Raw genomic sequence first — 18819 nt, forward strand, 5'->3', positions numbered from 1 at the left:
GAAATGGAAAACCACTCCAGTATCTTTGCCAAGAAAACCCCAAATGGGGAGAATCAGACACGACTTAAAAACAACTCAATAACAACAAGCCTTCTATTGGGACCTTGAACAGATAGATAGCAGCCGTTCAAATCAAGAGCCCAGTTATTGTCTCCTATTTGTGTTGGTTGCTATGGAAACAATTGAGTGGAAGTTTATTCAGCACTACACCCAGCTAAGCTAGTGATCAGGAGGAAGAGGGAGAAATTTAGAACAATTTCCTTCCCAAAAGAAAAAACTCCAAAGATGAGAAGCCTGATTGGTGGCAAAATGGTTAGAGTGTTGGACCTTGAATCAGGATAGACCTGAGTTCAAACCCAACTTCAGCCACGCCATATCTGTGTGACCTTGGACCGCTCACTTAACTTCTGTCTGCCTCAGTTTCCTCAACTGTAAAATGGTGATGATAATAATAGCACCTACTTCCCAGGATTGTTGTAAGTATCAAATAAGATAACATTTATAAAGTGCTTTTCAAGCACTATTTAAATACTAGCAATCATTATTATTTATTGTTAGTTGGGTGAAGTATGATAACCATTATTCTGCTTTAAGATAAGGCGAGGGTGGGTACAGAGAATGAGAAACAGGTGCTTTTTCATCTGATCAAAATTCTGGAAAGACCAACAAAAGATAGCCTTCTCATTAACTCAAATACTCTAAATCTAATGAGATGGAGTAAAGTCACTGGCAAGTGAGAATAGTATCTAAAACAGCTTTTTTATGCCAAATTGTTTTGAAGCCCTAAAGGCAGAGACAAATATGGCAGGCCTAATGCCAAAAACGGTTATGAGTTAATTGGAGGGGTTTGGAGCGTGGGGGGAATGTGTTCTACTGCAGCTCAGGGAGGGGAAAATAAGGCTGCATAAAACTATGATTGCCACTGTCAAGGATTAGTGAGAAAAATTCAACAAATGTTTATTAAAAACTTGCCACACACAGGGTACTATGTTAGATGCTAGGATTACAAAGACAAAAATGAAACCATGTTTGCCATAAGGAGTTTACATTCTCCTAAGAGTGGGGAAGAATTGGTTCTCCTCCCTACCAGCTCAGTTGCTAAAATTACAGAAAGTAAGAGGGAGATAATGGTTAATGATTGGAAGAACAAAAGACCTAGCATATCAAGAGAAATCATGAAAAAAGGTAGGAATGTAGGAGGGATTGCACTTCCAGACCTCAAATATATTATAAAGCAGCAATCATCAAAACCATTTGGTACTAGTTTAAAAAAAGAAAGGAAAGTAGATCAGCGGTGCAGACAAGACATGGAAGAATCTGAAATAATTGAACTCAATAACTCTAATGTTTGATAAACCTAAAAACATAAATTACCTAGGAAAGAACTTCTTATTTGATAGAAACTACTAGGAAAACTGGAAAGCATTCTGGCAGAATATAGGCCCAGACAAACATCTTACAACATATTCTGCAATAAATTCAAAATGGAAACGTGACTTGAATATTAAAGATCATACCATAAAAAAGAGAGAGAGAAGCATATCATATATCTTTCACAGCTCTGGAGAGGGGATGAATTTTTAGCCAAACAAAGAATGGAGACAATTATTGAAGAGAAAAGATAACTTTGATTCCATGAGATTTCTTGCCTTGGACACTTATTAACTGTGTGACCCTGGGCAAATCAACATCTTTCTGGGCTTAAGTTCCCCATCTGTAAAATGAGGGGGTTGAACTGAATGACCATTAACGCTAGATGGTCCCTTCCAGCCCTAAATCTCTGACCCTAATAAAGGAGAGAAAAAGCCCAATCTGGAAGTCACTAAAACAAAATGCTATAATTTCTCCCTTATGCAAAAGGATTTATCTTTCAGAGAAATGACCTAATTCATATATGGATCACTGTGCCCATTTAGGTAGAATGGGTTAGAAAAACTGATTTGAGAAAGGAAATGTACAGCTATTCTGAGTGGGCAGTACAAAGTTCTTCTCCCCATGCTCCCTTTTCATGTAAAGTGAGAAATAATTATCTTTTCTGAAGCATAAAAGAAGTAAAACTGGTACACTGTGGAATGGATGCAAGCCTGGTTTCTATCTCAGCCAAAAACTACTATGAAGGCAGTATTTCTTCTCCCCAGTCCCTTTGATTTATAATTAAAAGTTCAAATCCCAATAAAAAATGATTATTTTTTTAACTCGCTGTGGGTGAGGGCCAAATTGTCATCGGGTCCAATTATTTCCCACAGGAACTTCTCAGAGCCTAAGATCAAAAAGAAAAAAAAAAGACCTTCTGACTTCCTTCAGTGACATGCTGTAGCAGGAAGAGCTCCCTCACTTTAATATTAAATATTGATATAAGATTTGTCATGCTTGACGAGTCATTTCTTTCTCATCTCCATTAATGTTTGGAACTTATGAAATATTTGTTCCCAGGGAGAGAGGCCTTTCTCTTGTTGGCACGGAATACTGAGGGCCATCATTGAGCTAGCACAGAGATTTACTTGTTTAGATGCCTGGAATGGGCCAGTTTCATTTAGCCGTGGTTTTCTAGTGATATTTTCACAATAACATCCTGGCATTTACCAACAGAACAGATAACAATCTGTTGCAGCTGCTTTTGAGGAGCTTAGTCAATAAGCATTTATTAAGAACCTACTATGTGCCAGGCACTGTGCTAAGTGCTGGTTTAAAGCATAATTTAGACATTTGAAATGGCTCTGAGGTCTGGGGATACAAAGAAAAATAAAAGACTCCCAACAAGCTGATAGTCTGTTGGAAAGGTAACATGTAAACAACTATGTACAAATGAAGGGTGAGTGTGTGTGGCCTTTTATGTATGAACTGTATGAATGAAACAAGATACATAGAACAAGATGTGTATTTACATATGAAGTAAGAAATGTATGAGTGTGTGTGTATATATATATATATATATATATATATACACATGCATATATATAAGATCAGGTCTACATTCACACACACCTATATACATAGGTACATGTATGTGTATGAATGTAAACCTTATCCTATATATATGATATATGCATGTATACATGTATGTATGTGTGTATGTATGAGTGTAAACCCTATCTCAAAGTCCACTGGTATTAAACCCTGTCCCAGAACCCATTGGTATAGTACCCTTTCCTCATTGATGGAGATAAAAATACACACACACATATATGTGTGTATATATATTCATATGTATATATTCATATACATATATATGAATGAGATACTATACATACATGCATACATACATATACGTGCATGTTGACCCTATCCCAAAGCCCCTTGGTATGAGACTTTCTCTTCCTCTTTGGTGGAGATGAATGTCCCGTCCTATATGAGGGGTGAAGAGAAGTTGTCAAGAGCAGAACTCCAACCTTCTTCAGCCTTCTTAAGGAGGTCATAGGGAGTCCTATTTCCGAACAAACCAGTCAGTAATGTTAAAAACACGTCTTTTAAAAAATTATCATAGGCATATTTTACTTCAAACAAGAAAAGATGATTAGTTTGAAAAATCAAAGAGAACATGAAGAAAGCCAGGCAAGGGAAGAGAGGATAGGGAAGACAGCTAGGCGATGCATGGGTAAAGTGTTGGACTTGAAGTCAGGAAGAGCTGAGTTTATATCCTGCCTCAGACATTTACCATGGACGAGTCACTTAGTGTCTCATTTTCCATTTCCTCCTCTATAAAAATGGGGCTAATAATAGCATCTACCTCACAGGGTTATTGTAATGATCAAATGAGATAACGTAAGTAAAGTGCATTGCAAACTTTAAAGTTCTATATCATTATTATTAATTAGTATATTACTAGTGGATCAGGTGTGAAATAAGGATACTTTCTATGGGCCTGGGCCTTTGGTGCCTTGGTCTTTTAGTTCTGGCAAGAGGAAGAAGGGGAGCAACGATCCAAGAGAGTGGTGCCATCTTGCCCTGGCACTTAGCTTATGCCATGCTCTTGGTCACTCTTGACTCACCTGGACTATCCCACATAGGAGGGCTATTCCTCGATATCAAAGAGGACCAGGAGATTTATGGGGGCAAGGGCAAATTCTCCGTTACCTCTAATTAGTTCCCCACCTCTGCTGTGGTAAGTAGATCGGCACCAATGAACTAAGGCTAGAAGTGTCTAACAAAGAAAATGGCAGATTTGAGGGGTTCTTAAGAAGAAGAGCCAGCGCCAGAGTACTAGACAGGAGGAGGCATCCCTAGAATGGAGGTAGCCTGTTGCAAGAATGGTTAGTTTCCTCCCCAATCCCCTCCTTCCATTCCCTTGAGTCAGAGGTTTCTAGCTTCCCATCAGATATGAACTTACTGTGACAGCTCACAGATTCAGAAGCATATAGCTGACTTTCAGTGTCTTCTCCACTTGTCTTTTATTTGTTTCACTATCTAGTTTTTCAGTGTAGGCTGATGGTTATTGGCTCATTAATTTCACTTGGACAACCCTGCTTTTCTTATCCCCTTCTTTTATTGTTTTCCTCCTTCCCCATCTTCTTGTAATTATAGCCTCAGTGTTGGTCTTTCTTTTTTTTTTAATTTAAATTTATTTATTTAACATATTTGGTTTTCAGCATTGATTTTCACAACAGTTTCAATTACAAATATTCTCCCCATTTCTACCCTCCCCCCCACTCCAAGATGGCTTATATTCTGGTTGCCCTGTTCCCCAGTCAGCCCTCCCCTCTATCACCCCCCTCCCCTCTCATCTCCTTTTCCCTTCCTTTCTTGTAGGGCAAGATAAATTTCTACGCCCCATTGCCTGTGTATCTTATTTTTTAGTTGCATGCAAAAAATTTTTGTTTTTGAACATCTGATTTTAAAACTTTGAGTTCCAAATTCTCTCCCCTCTTCCCTTCCCACCCACCCTCCCTAGTTAGGAAGTCAAGCAATTCAACATAGGCCACACGTGTATCATTATGTATAACCCTTCCACAATACTCATGTTGTGAAAGGCTAACTACATTTTGCTCCTTCCCAACCCATCCCGCTTTATTGAATTTTCTCCCTTGACCCTGTCCCCTTTCCAAAGTGTTTGTTTTGATTACCTCCACCCCCATCTGCCCTCCCCTCCATCATCCCCCCCTTTTATTTTCTTTTATCTTCCTCCCTCTTCTTTCCTGTGGGGTAAGATACCCAACTGAGGCCAGATCTGATAGGAGCAAGGTTCACTCATTCCCCCCTCACCTGCCCTCTCCCCTCCTCCCACAGAGCTGCTTCCTCTTGCCACCTTTATGCAAGATAATCCACCCCTTTCTATCTCTCCCTATCTCCCTCTCTCAGTATGTTGCGCTCTCATCCCTTAATTTCATTTTATTTCTTTTAGATATCTTCCCTTCATCTTCAACTCACTCTGTGTCTGCTCTCTCTCTTTTACATATATATATGTATATATATACATATATACATATATAAAACACATATATATACACATACATACACATACATACATATACACATAGATATATACATACATACACATTCACTTATATATATACATAAACATATATATACATAAACATATATATATACATATATATATACACACATATATATATATATATATGCATATTCCCTTCAACTATCCTAATACTGAGGTCTCATGAATCATACACATCATCTTTCCATGTAGGAATGTAAACAAAACAGTTCAACTTTAGTAAGTCCCTTGCAATTTCCGTTTCTTGATTACCTTTTCATGCTTCTCTTGATTCTTGTGTTTGAAAGTCAAATTTTCTATTCAGTTCTGGTCTTTTCACTGAGAAAGCTTGAAAGTCCTCTATTTTATTGAAAATCCATATTTTGCCTTGGAGCATGATACTCAGTTTTGCTGGGTAGGTGATTCTAGGTTTTAATCCTAGCTCCATTGACCTCCGGAATATCGCATTCCAAGCCCTTCGATCTCTTAATGTAGAAGCTGCCAGATCTTGGGTTATTCTGATTGGGTTTCCACAATACTCAAATTGTTTCTTTCTGGCTGCTTACAGTATTTTCTCCTTGATCTGGGAGCTCTGGAATTTGGCAACAATATTCCTAGGAGATTTCTTTTTGGGATCTATTTGAGGAGGCGATTGATGGATTCTTTCAATTTCTATTTTGCCCTGTGGCTCTAGAATATCAGGGCAGTTCTCCTTGATAATTTCTTGAAAGATGGTATCTAGGCTCTTTTTTTGATCATGGCTTTCAGGTAGTCCAATAATTTTTAAATTATCTCTCCTGGATCTATTTTCCAGGTCAGTGGTTTTTCCAATGAGATATTTCACATTGTCTTCCATTTTTTCATTCCTTTGGTTGTGTTTTATAATATCCTGATTTCTCATAAAGTCACTAGCTTCCACTTGCTCCAATCTAATTTTTAAAGTAGTATTTTCTTCAGTGGTCTTTTGGACCTCCTTTTCCATTTGGCTAATTCTGCCTTTCAAGGCATTCTTCTCCTCATTGGCTTTTTGGAGCTCTTTTGCCATTTGAGTTAGTATGTTTTTTAAGGTGTTGTTTTCTTCAGTGTATTTTTCAGTATTTTTTGGGTCTCCTTTAGCAAGTCATTGACTTGTTTTTCATGGTTTTCTCGCATCCTTCTCATTTCTCTTCCCAATTTTTCCTCTACTTCTCTAACTTGCTTTTCCAAATCCTTTTTGAGTTCTTCCATGGCCTGGGGCCAGTTCATGTTTTTCTTGGAGGCTTTTGTTGTAGGCTCTATGACTTTGTTGTCTTCCTTAGGCTGTATGTTTTGGTCTTCTTTGTCACCAAAGAAAGAATCCAAAGTCTGAGACTGAATCTGGGCGCGTTTTTGCTGCCTGGCCATATTCCCAACCAACTAACTTGACCCTTGAGTTTTTCAGTGGGGTATGACTGCTTGTAGACTAACGAGTTCTATGTTCCACGTTTGGGGGGGAGGTGCCAGCTCTGTCAGACCCGCACTACTCCTTCCCCAAGAACCCCCAACCCGAACTGGGCTTAGATCTTCAGCAGGCTGTTGCACTCCTGCTCTGATCCACCACTTAATTCCTCCCACCAGGTGGGCCTGGAGCCGGAAGTAACAACAGCTGTAGCTGCCCCACCTCCGCTGCCCCTGGGGCTGGAAGCCGAACCCGCGAACTCCTTCCACTCCCGCAGCTTTTCCCACTAACCTTCTCCGCAGTCTTTGGTGTTTGTGGGTCGAGGGGTCTGGTAACTGCCGCAGCTCACATATTCAGGGCGCTAGGGCCCCCTCCGCCCAGCTTCTGGTCTGAATGGTCCACGCCGCTCAGGCTGGGCTCTGCTCCACTCCGTTCCCAGCTCCCAGCTCTCAGCTCCCAGCTCCGTGTGGAATAGACCTCACCCAGAGACCATCCAGGCTGTCCTGGGCTGGAGCCCTGCTTCCCTCTGCTGTTATGTGGGTTCTGCCGTTCTAGAATTGGTTCAGAGCCATTTTTTATAGGTTTTTGGAGGGACTCGGGTACAGAGCTCACTCTAGTCCCTGTTTACCAGCCGCCATCTTGGCTCCGCCCCCCCAGTGTTGGTCTTTCATCATTAAGGCTGGTAAATTAGCATGTTGCCCATGAATTTTTTTAAAATCACAAAAATCACACAGCCCCATCTGGATTCCTGATTAGTTACATCAACATCCCTCCAACTCAGCTCTAATACAAAGGTCACTAACCATTTTCTCTGATTAGTGCCCTAAGACAAATTATTTTAAAATGATTTTGGCATAGTCATGTAGGCACCTTAAACTCAACCTGCCTGAAATAGAACTCATCACCTCCCTCCCCGACTCCCACCCACCCCAAACCCTTCTCTCTTCCTCACTTTCTATGGAGGACATCCCATTCCTCTGGTCACCCAGGTTTGCAGCTTTGGAGTCATATTCACTATTCTATCTCCTTCATCTTCTGTGCTTGACTCAAATACTATCTGATACAAGAGACCTTGACCTGTCCCTACATCCCCTACAGCCTTCCCTTCTAAAGGTACCTTCCTTCTATTCTCTTTGTGTCTTGTATCTAACTATTCATTTACATGCCGTTGCCCCTATTTGTATGTAAGCTCCTTGAGGACCGGGACTGGTTTTGTGCTTTGCTTTTCTTTGTATCTCCAGCGCTTAGCAAAGTGTCAGGAACATAGGAAGTCCTTAAGAAATGCTTGTTGATTGATTCATTCATTCATTCATTTTTTACAAAATCGCTCCATCTGTCCCCTTCTCTCCTTTCAACAACCACCACCCTGGATCAAGCCCTCATCACCTCTTGCCTGGATGATTGCAATAGCCTCCCAGTTGGTCAGTCAGTCAGGAAGCATTGCCCACTATGTGCCATGCACTTTGCTAAGCATTCAGAATACAAAGAAAGGCAAGACAAGTCTCCCCACCTCTGTTCTCTTCTCTCTCCCATCCATCCTCCACATAGCTGCCAAAAGCACAGGTCTGACCATGGCTCTTCCTTGCCTCTGTTTGGCATTTAAAGTCCTTCAGAAGCATCAGTCTAACTCTCCAGGACTGTTGCACTTTGCTCACCTTTATGTTCTCTGTCTTCCAGTCTGGGCAAGTCACTTAATTGCTACCTGCCTCAGTTTCCTCTAAATGTAAAGTGGGGTAATAATAACACCTACCTCTAGGGGTTGTTACAAGGATCAACATGTATCATTGTTTGTCCTTCATTCTCGCAGAGGACCATGACATCAGGAAAATGATGCCGTGACTTGCAAGTGAATATTTATAAAGTGCTTAGCACAGTGCCTGGCACACAATAATAATAATGCATTTATTTACATTGTTTGACATTTATTTACATTTGCATATTTATTTACATGATGCTTACTCTGTGCCAGGTACTGTGGTAAGTAAGTTCTGGGGATACAGAGAATGGTGAAAATAATCCCTTCTCTCAAGGAGCTCACAATGTAATGGGAGAGACAACTAGCAAACAAGTAGGAACAAGGGGTGTGTGTGTGTGTGTGTGTGTGTGTGTGTGTACATATACATATATATACACACAAAAAATGTATATATATATGTATACATATACTTACGTACATATATGTAGGATAAATTGGGCGTAGTCTCAGAGGAAAAGCACTAAGATCAAGGAAGTTTGGGAAAGGCTTCTTACAAAGTGAAACTTTAGTTAATACTTGAAGGAAGGCAGGAAAGGCAGGAGGAGAAATGAGGAGTGAAAGCCAGGAAAAATACTCAGAATTGGGAAATAAAGTGTCAGGTGTGAGGAACAGCAAGGAAGCCAAAGTCAATTGATCATATGTGGATGGTAGTTGAGTATAAGCTAACTGGAAAGTTAGGAAGGAGCCAGATTATGACGAGCTTTAAAAGCCAAATAGAAGATTTTTATATTTGATCCTGGAGATGATAGGTAGCCACTGGGGTTTTTTGAATGGGGGAAGGGGCAACATGGTCATGTCTGTGCTTTAAGAAGATCAGTTTGACAGTTGAGTGGAGGATGGATTGGAATGGGGAGAGACTTCAGACAGGGTGATGACCTGTACCGAGATGGTGGCAGTTTCAGCATCAGAAGAGAGAAGGGGATGTTTACAAGAGATGTTGCAGAGATAGAAATGACAGAACTTGAAAATTGATTGGCTTTGGGAGATTCAAGAGAGTGGGGAGTTAGTGATGGCACCTGGGTTGTGAGCTTGGGTGATTGGAAGGATGGTGGTACCCTAGATGCTAATAGGGAAGTTGGGAAGAGAGAGTTTGGGGGTAATTCAATGAGTTCAATTTGGGACAGGTTGAGTGAGTGAATGAATGAATGAATGAAATGTAAATGGAGCTAACCAGTTTATCATCCTAAAATACCAATAGTTTGAGTTTACTGATATTAACCAGTAAGTAACAAAATGCTTTGTTTTCTTTTCTTTTTTTTTTAGCCTCCTTGACTGTTATTTCAGTGAAGGCAGTCTCAAGCATGATCATTCTCTCCATGAAGGGTAAAATGCAACTAACCTACCCTATCTTCTACATCATGTTCGTCATCATGATGGCATCTTGTATTTTTCAGGTCAAGTAAGTCAGCTCCTACATCCCTCCTAATCTTTCAGTATCCCTCTCTGTTGCTCTGCGTTTTGATGTGTTGACTACGCATGGTGATTAAAGTGAGGTACAGCCAGCCTCCTTCCGTGTTTGTCGAGCTCACACAGCCTGCCATTCTGCCTTGCTTTGTCATTCTCTTATAGTCATAAGGGGTCTTTCTCTCTCTTTCTAAACAGAACCTTAATGTCTTGTGATTTTTAAAGTGCTACATAATCCAGTTAAGTGTACTTTGATGCTTTCCTGATGCTCCTTTACTTGTAATTAATATCCATGTTACATATATTGTCATTAGCAATAAATCACAGGGGTAAGCCTACATCCAGGGATTTCATTCTAAAAATAGGAAATCCATGAACCTTTCACCTTCGTCTCTTAGCTCATGTTCATTAATTGCCTAGAGATGGAAGAAACCAGACATTTGGCTGGGAAGGAAATCCTTTCCTAAGAACTTTTGTCTTCCACTAGAACTAACCTGGTGCTTGTCAGCCTCTAAGTGATTATTGCATGGTGTCTAGTAGTGGTGGCACTATACATTTAAAATCTCTTGCTTTTCTCTCTCTCTCTCTCTCTCTCTCTCTCTCTCTCTCTCTCTCTCTCTCTCTCTCTCTCTCTCTCCCCCCTCCCTCCCTCTTCTTTTCTCCCTCCCTCCCTCTCTCTTGCTCTCTCTCTCTCTCTCCCTCTCCTCCGTATCTTCCTCCCTTTTCTTTCCCTTCCCTTGATTCCTTTGATCCATTCCCCCCGCCCCACTCTTTCAAAGCATGATTACTCCTCTGCCTGCTACGCTCCCTTGAATCAGCCATATGGTCTTTAAAAGAAGTTTTATGTTCCCCCAAAAATGTCACACAAAAATAACTTCTCAGTGGTCTAGCATCAGCAAATTCCTATGCCAGCTGGGGAATATCAGGCCATGTTGAGAGAGAGAGAGAGAGAGAGAGAGAGAGAGAGAGAGAATTTCCTTGCTCCACTTCATACACTGGCCCAGCTGCTCATTCGATAGATGTCCCTTCTAAACACAGGATATTCTCCTAAGATGACTATTGAGCATCCGTAGGAGGATTGTGGAGAAGCCCAACCTTTTGTCACTGTTGTTTTGCTTTTCATTTCCTTACCAAAAGAAAAAAAAATCAGCTTTTAAACTGTATGTAGAATTCCTAACATGCACAGACATCTAGAAAGCCTGTGCCTGTGTTTTGCTATTCTCTGTTCTGTTCATCCTTTCTTCTCAGAAAATCAGTTTTCTGTCATGAAACAGACAAATTGGTGTATTGGGTAGAAAGCTGGCCCCTTTCGTGCCAGCCCTATTCCCCACCCCACCCCACCCCGCTCCCTGGTCTTGATCCTTTGGAAACCTTAAAGGAGGGCATCTCCATTCCCAGAGTGCCACAGAAACTGAGCAAGAACTGAACCTTGCGTTAGTGGCTGAAGCCAGTGGGAGGCTGAGCTATTCACATGTGCTCTACAGCTGGAGCACCGATCATTGTTTTTGAAACCCTAGACACATCTTTGACTTCTCCATCTTCATCTTGACATGAGGCGTGTCACTGGGCAGTTCGACTGTTCCCAGAATCTGATGTCTAACAGATCCCGTTGCCTATCCTGATGTGATACTGGCTTGAAATACTTCCAACTGAAACTTCTCGTGGCCTCTGAACATGATTAATTACTTTTCATTATTACTGTTGTTGGTTTAAACAGACCATAAAAACTGACATCTGATCTCATACATCAAATGCATATAGGCTGTGACCGCTGGTTTGGAATGCTCCGTTGGTGTATTTCCCTTTGTAGTTATGGCTGAACTCCACAGACTCCTTCAAGGTCTCGCTAATACCGCATGTGCCTTCTCTAGGAGTCAGTAACTGTTTTCTGTTCTAGGTTTCTGAACCAAGCCATGCAACTCTACAGTACAACCACAGTTGTACCATTGAATTACATATTCTTCACTACCAGTGCCATTATTTCAGGTAGGCATCTGGGTTATGGACATTGGATATAAACAAGCATTTATTTCGTTCATCCAATTTCTCTTGACACTGTGTTAGGCATTGAGGATCCAGTGACCAAAGAGGAACAGCCCCTGCCTTATATTCACCTGGAGGTCATATACCATGTTCAAAGAAAAGTCACTACTAAGTATATAGAAAGTAGGGCTAAGTAATTTCAAGAGTTAAAGGATGCTGACAACTGGGGTGGGGGAAGAAGGAACCCTGAGTTGTTAGGATAATTCATATTCTGTGTCTGAGGGTTGAACGTTGCACCTAAGATGCTTCAAGGTCTGTGATCAGCTTGGGTCCTCTCTCCATTGTTAATGATCACAATCCCTCCACGACTTAATGAATGGTCTTCAATAGTCTAAGGATTCTTTGAGGCAGAGGTGAGGAGGAGGAGGCATCTTCCAGATGTGGGCTATGATCTAAGGAAAGGCACAAAGGTAAGAGGTGGAATGTCACAAACAGCTAGCAGGCTAGTTTGACTAGAAGAGAGAGTATATGACAAGGAATAACAAACATCAAATAAGCCTGGAAAGGTAGGTAGGAGCCAGATTGTGAGGGCTTCTAATGCCAGGCTGAGGATTTTGATTAAACATGATTAAATAATTTCTCCAAATACAAGTTTCTTTTGCTCTTGACTGAAAAGTGTTGGGTATTTGTTTGTTTTTCATGACTAAAATAATAATATGAGAAAAAATAATACAAAGTTAAGAAACTGGGTCCAAACCAAAATACCGTATATTCATTCAGCTGTAGTTTTTCTAAGTTTGACAATTGTAGTTTGTCCTATTTTTTTGTCCAGAGGTGTCCTGCCACATCTGTGTTTCAGGAGGATTCATCTCCCAGTGCAAAGTTCATGCATGTTCTTTGTGTATTGTGATTTCTCCATTTTTGAATAGGTGCAATCATTTTTGCAGTGTGACAGACCAGGGTGGCTTGCCAACAAACTATGCTCAGGAATAATTAATAGTCTGCTTCTGAGGGTTGAACTTTGTACTTCGGTTCCAATGCTTCAACAATCTGTGATTAGTTTGGGTCTTCTCTGCATTGATGCTGATCACAATCCCTCTATAACTTAATAGATGGTCTTCAAGAATTGCTATAGCCAGAACATTATTCCCCTCAAGGCCAACCAGATGGTAAACCTCTCCAAATTTATCAAAGCTAGTCTTCCGCCAACAGACATCCACACAGCCTTTCAGCTAGGCCCATGCTCAAAACCATTTCAGTTTGGTTAGATTTACCCAGGGCTTGCATTACTGTTGTTACCATTAAGAACACAAGGCCACCTCCACAACAGAAGGAGGCATGATGGTAGAATTTTTGTGAAGAATCTATATACTAAATGAAGGAAATAAAACAAAGGTCTCAGAAGTTTCTAACTTTAGCATGACATAGTGACTGGTACACTGGCCTTAGACTGACGTAGACCTGAGTTTAGGTCTCACCTCTAAGACAACATTGATGGTGGGAGCTGGGAAAGTCATTTAAGTCCTCAGTACCCTGAGCAACCCTCTAAACTGCAGAAAAGGCATTGACCTACATTGGTAGAGGGATTTTCCTCATCTGGGACTTCCTTATGCCAGTGAAATCACAGGTCCAGTCCTCCTCCCCTAATATATTTTGTTCTTATTGAGAATTTAAAACTCAAAGAATATAACCAAAAGGACACTCTCTTTCTCTCCATATATGTATGTGCGTGTGTGTATGTGTATATGTATATGTATGTATATATGTGTGTGTATAAATGTGAGTATATATGCATATATATACACATATATACATATGTAAATATAAATATATAGCCCTCTAAGTTTTCATCCAGCTCCAAGAGAAAGAATAAGGCCATCATTGTTTACATGTATATTATAAAACTTAATATTAATGTGCAAAAGAAACTTTACTTTTTTGTTAGAGAGAAAATACAAATAGAAAGCTTAGTTTACATTAGTGGGAAAGAGCCTTACATATGTTCATGTCAGGACTGGACCATCTCTGCTTAGCAAATCAATCAGTCAGTCAACAAGCATTCATTAATTGCTTACTATGTGCTGAGCCCTTTGCTAAATTCTGGAGATACAAAGAAAAGCAAAGAACATAATTCTTTCCCTAAAGGAGCTCATGTTCTAATAAAGGAGACAATGTTCAAACAACTCTTTAAGTATAAGATAGATGCAGATTAGGTGGAAGGTCATCTCAGAGGGAAGGCACTAGCAAGGGTGAGGAGGGAAAGGAGGGGAATTGCAGGAGATGGGATTTGAGCTGAGTCTTAAAAGATTCCTGGGAAGTCAGGAGGCAGAGTCAGGAGAGAACCTTCCAGTCACAGGGAATGGCCAATGAAAAGGCAAGAAGGCCGATTTTGTTGAATCCTAGAGTACATGGAAGGGAATAAAGACTGAAAATGTAGGAAGGGGACAAGTTATAAAGAGCTTTAAATGCTAAACAGAGGCTTCTAGATTTGATCATGGAGGCAACAGGGAGTCACTGGAGTTTACTGAGGAGGGGGATAACGTGGAATGATATCCATTTTGGCAGCTTTTACGATATCAGTCAATTGGAAGGTGTTATTAATAGCTAGAAATTCCTAGGATTAGTGGCAACTAGCATGACTTCCCTAGAATGGATATAGGGTGAACTCTGTTGGCCAGCTTCCCATCCCGAAAGTATCAATTTCACCAGAAGCTGCAAGTCACTTGCCCTCTGAAGCATATCAGCCCTCTGGCACATTTTATTTAATTTCTATTTAGCTCCTACTTTATGCTTAGCAGTGGGTTAGGTACTATGAGACGTATAAAAGTAATATTGAACATGGTACCTGCCTGCAAAAAAACTTACCATCTGATTTAGACAATGACTGACACACATGAAATTAACAGACAGTATAACATACAATTAACAAATAATACAAAAAATATATCAGTCAATGTTAAATTATGTGGTATAACTGAAAAGTTTGGTAGACATTCAAAAAAGAGTGAGGTAATCAGTAAACACTTATTAAGCTTCTAAAAGAGTAAAAAAGCCAGTCCCTGCTCTGAAGGAACTTAAAATCCAACAGGGGAGATATTTGTTGTGCCTGACGTCTTCGTGACCCCATTTGGGGTTTTCTTGGCAAAGATACTAGAGTGGTCTGCTATTTCCTTCTCCACCTTATTGTACATATGAGGAAACTGAGGCAAACAGGATTAAGCAACTTACCCAGGGCCACGCAACTAGTAAGTATCTGAGTCCAGATTTGAACTGAGTCCTCCTGACTCCAGGGCTGGAGCTCTATCCCCTTCGCCACCTAGCTGCCCCTAAGTGGGGAGATAGCAAATAAATAGATATGTACAAACAAGCTATACAGGACAAATAGGAATTAATTAAAAGAGAATTTAAAGGTCTTGAGAGAGGCTCCTATAAAAGATGTGATTTTAGTTGGGACTTCAAGGAAGCCAGAAATAACTAAGGACTAGATAAGTCAGAGGAATCATAAAGGAAGAGGTACTTGAGATGGGCCTTGAAGAATGGGTGGTATTCAAATGCACAGAAGGAAAGGGGGACATTCCAGGTTAGGGGAGCAACATAAGAGAGGAAGTGATCGTGAGAAGTGAGGAGACTGGCTTGATTAGATCAAAGGGTGCATATTGAAGATTATTGGAAAATAACATTGGGTGGGGACCAAATTCTATTGAAATGCAGTTCAATTTAATTCAGTTCAGTTGAAAGCATTAAGTGCCTGCATTGTATACTGTACTTCCTAGGTAACATATAGAAAAAAAAAATCCCTACCCTCAAGGAGCTTACATTCAATAGAAAATCACACAGCAGAATTTTGAGCATAAATGCAACAAGTTACAGAGGTACTTACATTGAAAGATTTTGAACGAAGTCATTTGATGAAAGTAACACTTAAGGAAGATTAGTCTGGCAGCCATATGTAGGGTGGATCTTTGGGGAGAGCATCTAGGACAGGCTATTAAGTAGTTCTGGTATGAAGTAGGCTTGGTCTAGGGTAGGTTCCCCACCCCTGGTCTAGGGTTTGGGCAGTGAAAATGGAGAGAAAAGGGTGGTTTTTAAAAGCAAAAATAAGCAGATTTTGATGATTAATCGAAGGAGAAGTGTAAACTAGAGAGAGATTCTGAACTATTTGAAGAACAAAACCTTCAGCCAGATCAAGACATTCCTATTTGTGTGCATTCACATGAGTTATGCATAATGAATAACAATTGTAACGTGATGCTATGTATATGTACAGCTGAAAACTCTTCTATGTGTTGTCTTCCCCAATTCAGAAGTGAGCTCCTTTGGAAACTGGAACACCTTACTTTTCAGTTTGTATCCAAGGGGCTTAGCAAGTACTTGGCACATGGCACGCACCTAATAAATGCTTTTTCATTCATTCATCCGTGTATAAATACATATACGTGGTGAGATTTTCTCTTCCACTTTAAGAATAGGTACAGCAGAAAATAGAAGAGTGACTCAGAGTTATGCAGAGGTTCAGGGCATCCGTGCCTTCTGTCAGCATAAACAGCTAGTGAGTCGGGCAGTGGATAGAGTCTTGGACTTCGGAGCTACTTCATATCTGACCTTAGACACTAGCTAGGTGACCCTGTGCGGCTTTCCTTATCTGTAAAATAGGAATTAATAAGAGCACCAAGGTTGTTGTAAAGATAAAATGAAATGATCTTTATAAAGCACTTTTGTAAACCTTGAAATGCTAGCTATTATTATTAAAGTCACAGTACCAAAACTGTATGACAAGAAAGCATTGAAATTCTATATTTAGTGATCAATGGGGCAGCTAAGTGGCGCAGTGGATAGAGTGTTGGGCCTGGAGTTAGGAAGAACCCAGTTCAAATGTGACTTGATACTTTCTAGCTGGGTGACCCTGGGCAAGTCACTTAACACCATTTGCTTCAGTTTCCTCACCTGTCAAATGAGCTGGAGAAGGAAATGGCAAACCATTCCAATATTTCTGCCAAGAAAACGAGGTCACAAAAAGTCAGGCCTAACTGAAATGACTAACAACAACATTTGCTTAAAGCCAATAATGTTACAATGTTGTTTTTTTAGACATGAATCCTATGCAGCTGAAGACATGACAAATATGTAATTCCTTTTATCTTTGATCCCATTCTAGGAATCATATTTTATCAGGAATTCCTTGGGGCAGCCTTGCTTAGTGCGTTCATGTACCTTTTTGGGTGAGTATTCCAAAGGCTGGACAGAAAACTAACAAATTGAAAGGAAAAATTCCTTTTTGAAATACTTGAATGTGGAATCATATTCCTTTCATTCGTATTCTTGAGTACCATGTATATGGTATAAGTACTATAAACGTAGTGTGGGACACTAAAAATACAGCCAGAATCTTAGCTTTTAACAGAAAGATTTTGTCTTTGACTAGATGACATGTCATTAAAGTGTTTGTCTCACTGAGGGCTTCAAGACAGTCAGGTATTTTCTGTTCTACCATAAACTAGAAAATCACTCTTTGGCCCAGTCCATGGCCCACCATCACAGCCTGTATCAGACCCACACAAATCCACAAGACACTCCCTAGTAAACTCTCCAGGCATTTTGTAGGACCACTCATGCCCTCAGGACCACTCAAACAGATGAGAGCAATTGTATTAGGGCAGGCGGAGGCCTGGGGCTTAATAATATTCTGTTTTGGTATAGTTCTGCCATTTTCAAAGGCCTTTGATACAGGACCCCACTATGGGGGTTTAGTGACTATAATCCCTGACATTAGCCCCCACCTAAGATTGGAAGCCCTAAAAAGGCGCCACATTGTCACTGAGTTCTTGGAAATAATGAGCCAACTAGCAAGCATTCATTAGGCATTCACTCTATGCCAGACAGTACACTAGGGACATAAATCAAAGTGGTCAATGTATAGGACTTATATGTATACATTGTATAGGACTCATGCATGGCAACTACAGCTTTCTGACCGTGACTCACTTGATCTTAATTACTCCATAAAATTCCAACTTGACTTTGGTTTGGTTGGTTTACTCTACTCTGAACAAGAAAAAAGTCAACTTGAAAATGTAATTTCACAAAATATTGTGTAAGGCTGAACTTCTGGATGTGAACCCTGTGACTGATCTTGAGGCCAAGGACAATGAAATGTCCTAGAAAATTAAAGAACCATTTTTTTAAAAACACATGTCAAGTACCAGTAATAGGGATGGGCTTACAGAGCAACAGATAATGCCTCATCTCTGCCCAAAGAGGCTAGGGTTTGATTTAGTCAACCAGATGTTGAAAACATGGGGCAAGGATTTATGAGAAGCTCCCCAGGCCTCAGCTTTGGGTGTGAGCATCATCAGCCACAGCAAGGACAAATGGCGGCCAGCTCCCTACGAATGAGAAACAGAATGAACAAAGCTGTTGGAATCTGTGTTGCTACCGGGAGTATGAGGTTCCAGTTACTTATTCATTTAAATGACGGGTAGTTCCATTTTTCTTGACAGTCACTATTCTTGCAGGTGTTTTCTGTCCTTCTTTGGAGTGGTTTTGGTCACAAGAAATCGAGAAAATGAACATTTACAACAATCATACATTGATTTTGGACAGATTCCTGGTAAGATTTCAGACTCTTTAACTCATTCACAGAAATTCTTGTCATCATAAATCAATCAATCCACCCACAGGCATTCTTTAATGGGCCAGGCTTTAGGGATACAAAAGTGAAACAGTGCCTGTCCTCAAAAAGTTTATATTCTAGTGGAGTGTGTTCACAGATCGATAAATATGGGATATATATATATATATATATATATTTTTTTTCCCCCAAAGGACACA

General features: G+C 40.3%; 1 protein-coding gene across 1 annotated transcript in view; it reads left to right on the forward strand.

The window, feature by feature from the left end:
- NIPAL2 (NIPA like domain containing 2) overlaps positions 1–18819 on the forward strand; it is a 142191-nt gene that overhangs the window by 120766 nt on the left and 2606 nt on the right. The window contains exons 7-10 of the mRNA XM_036735605.1: positions 9868–10003; positions 11906–11994; positions 17147–17210; positions 18504–18598. Coding sequence (XP_036591500.1) covers positions 9868–10003; positions 11906–11994; positions 17147–17210; positions 18504–18598 — 384 coding nt within the window. The remainder of the gene's footprint in view (positions 1–9867; positions 10004–11905; positions 11995–17146; positions 17211–18503; positions 18599–18819) is intronic.

The sequence above is a fragment of the Trichosurus vulpecula genome, chromosome 1, assembly GCF_011100635.1.
Source record: "Trichosurus vulpecula isolate mTriVul1 chromosome 1, mTriVul1.pri, whole genome shotgun sequence".
Taxonomy (NCBI): Eukaryota; Metazoa; Chordata; class Mammalia; order Diprotodontia; family Phalangeridae; genus Trichosurus; species Trichosurus vulpecula.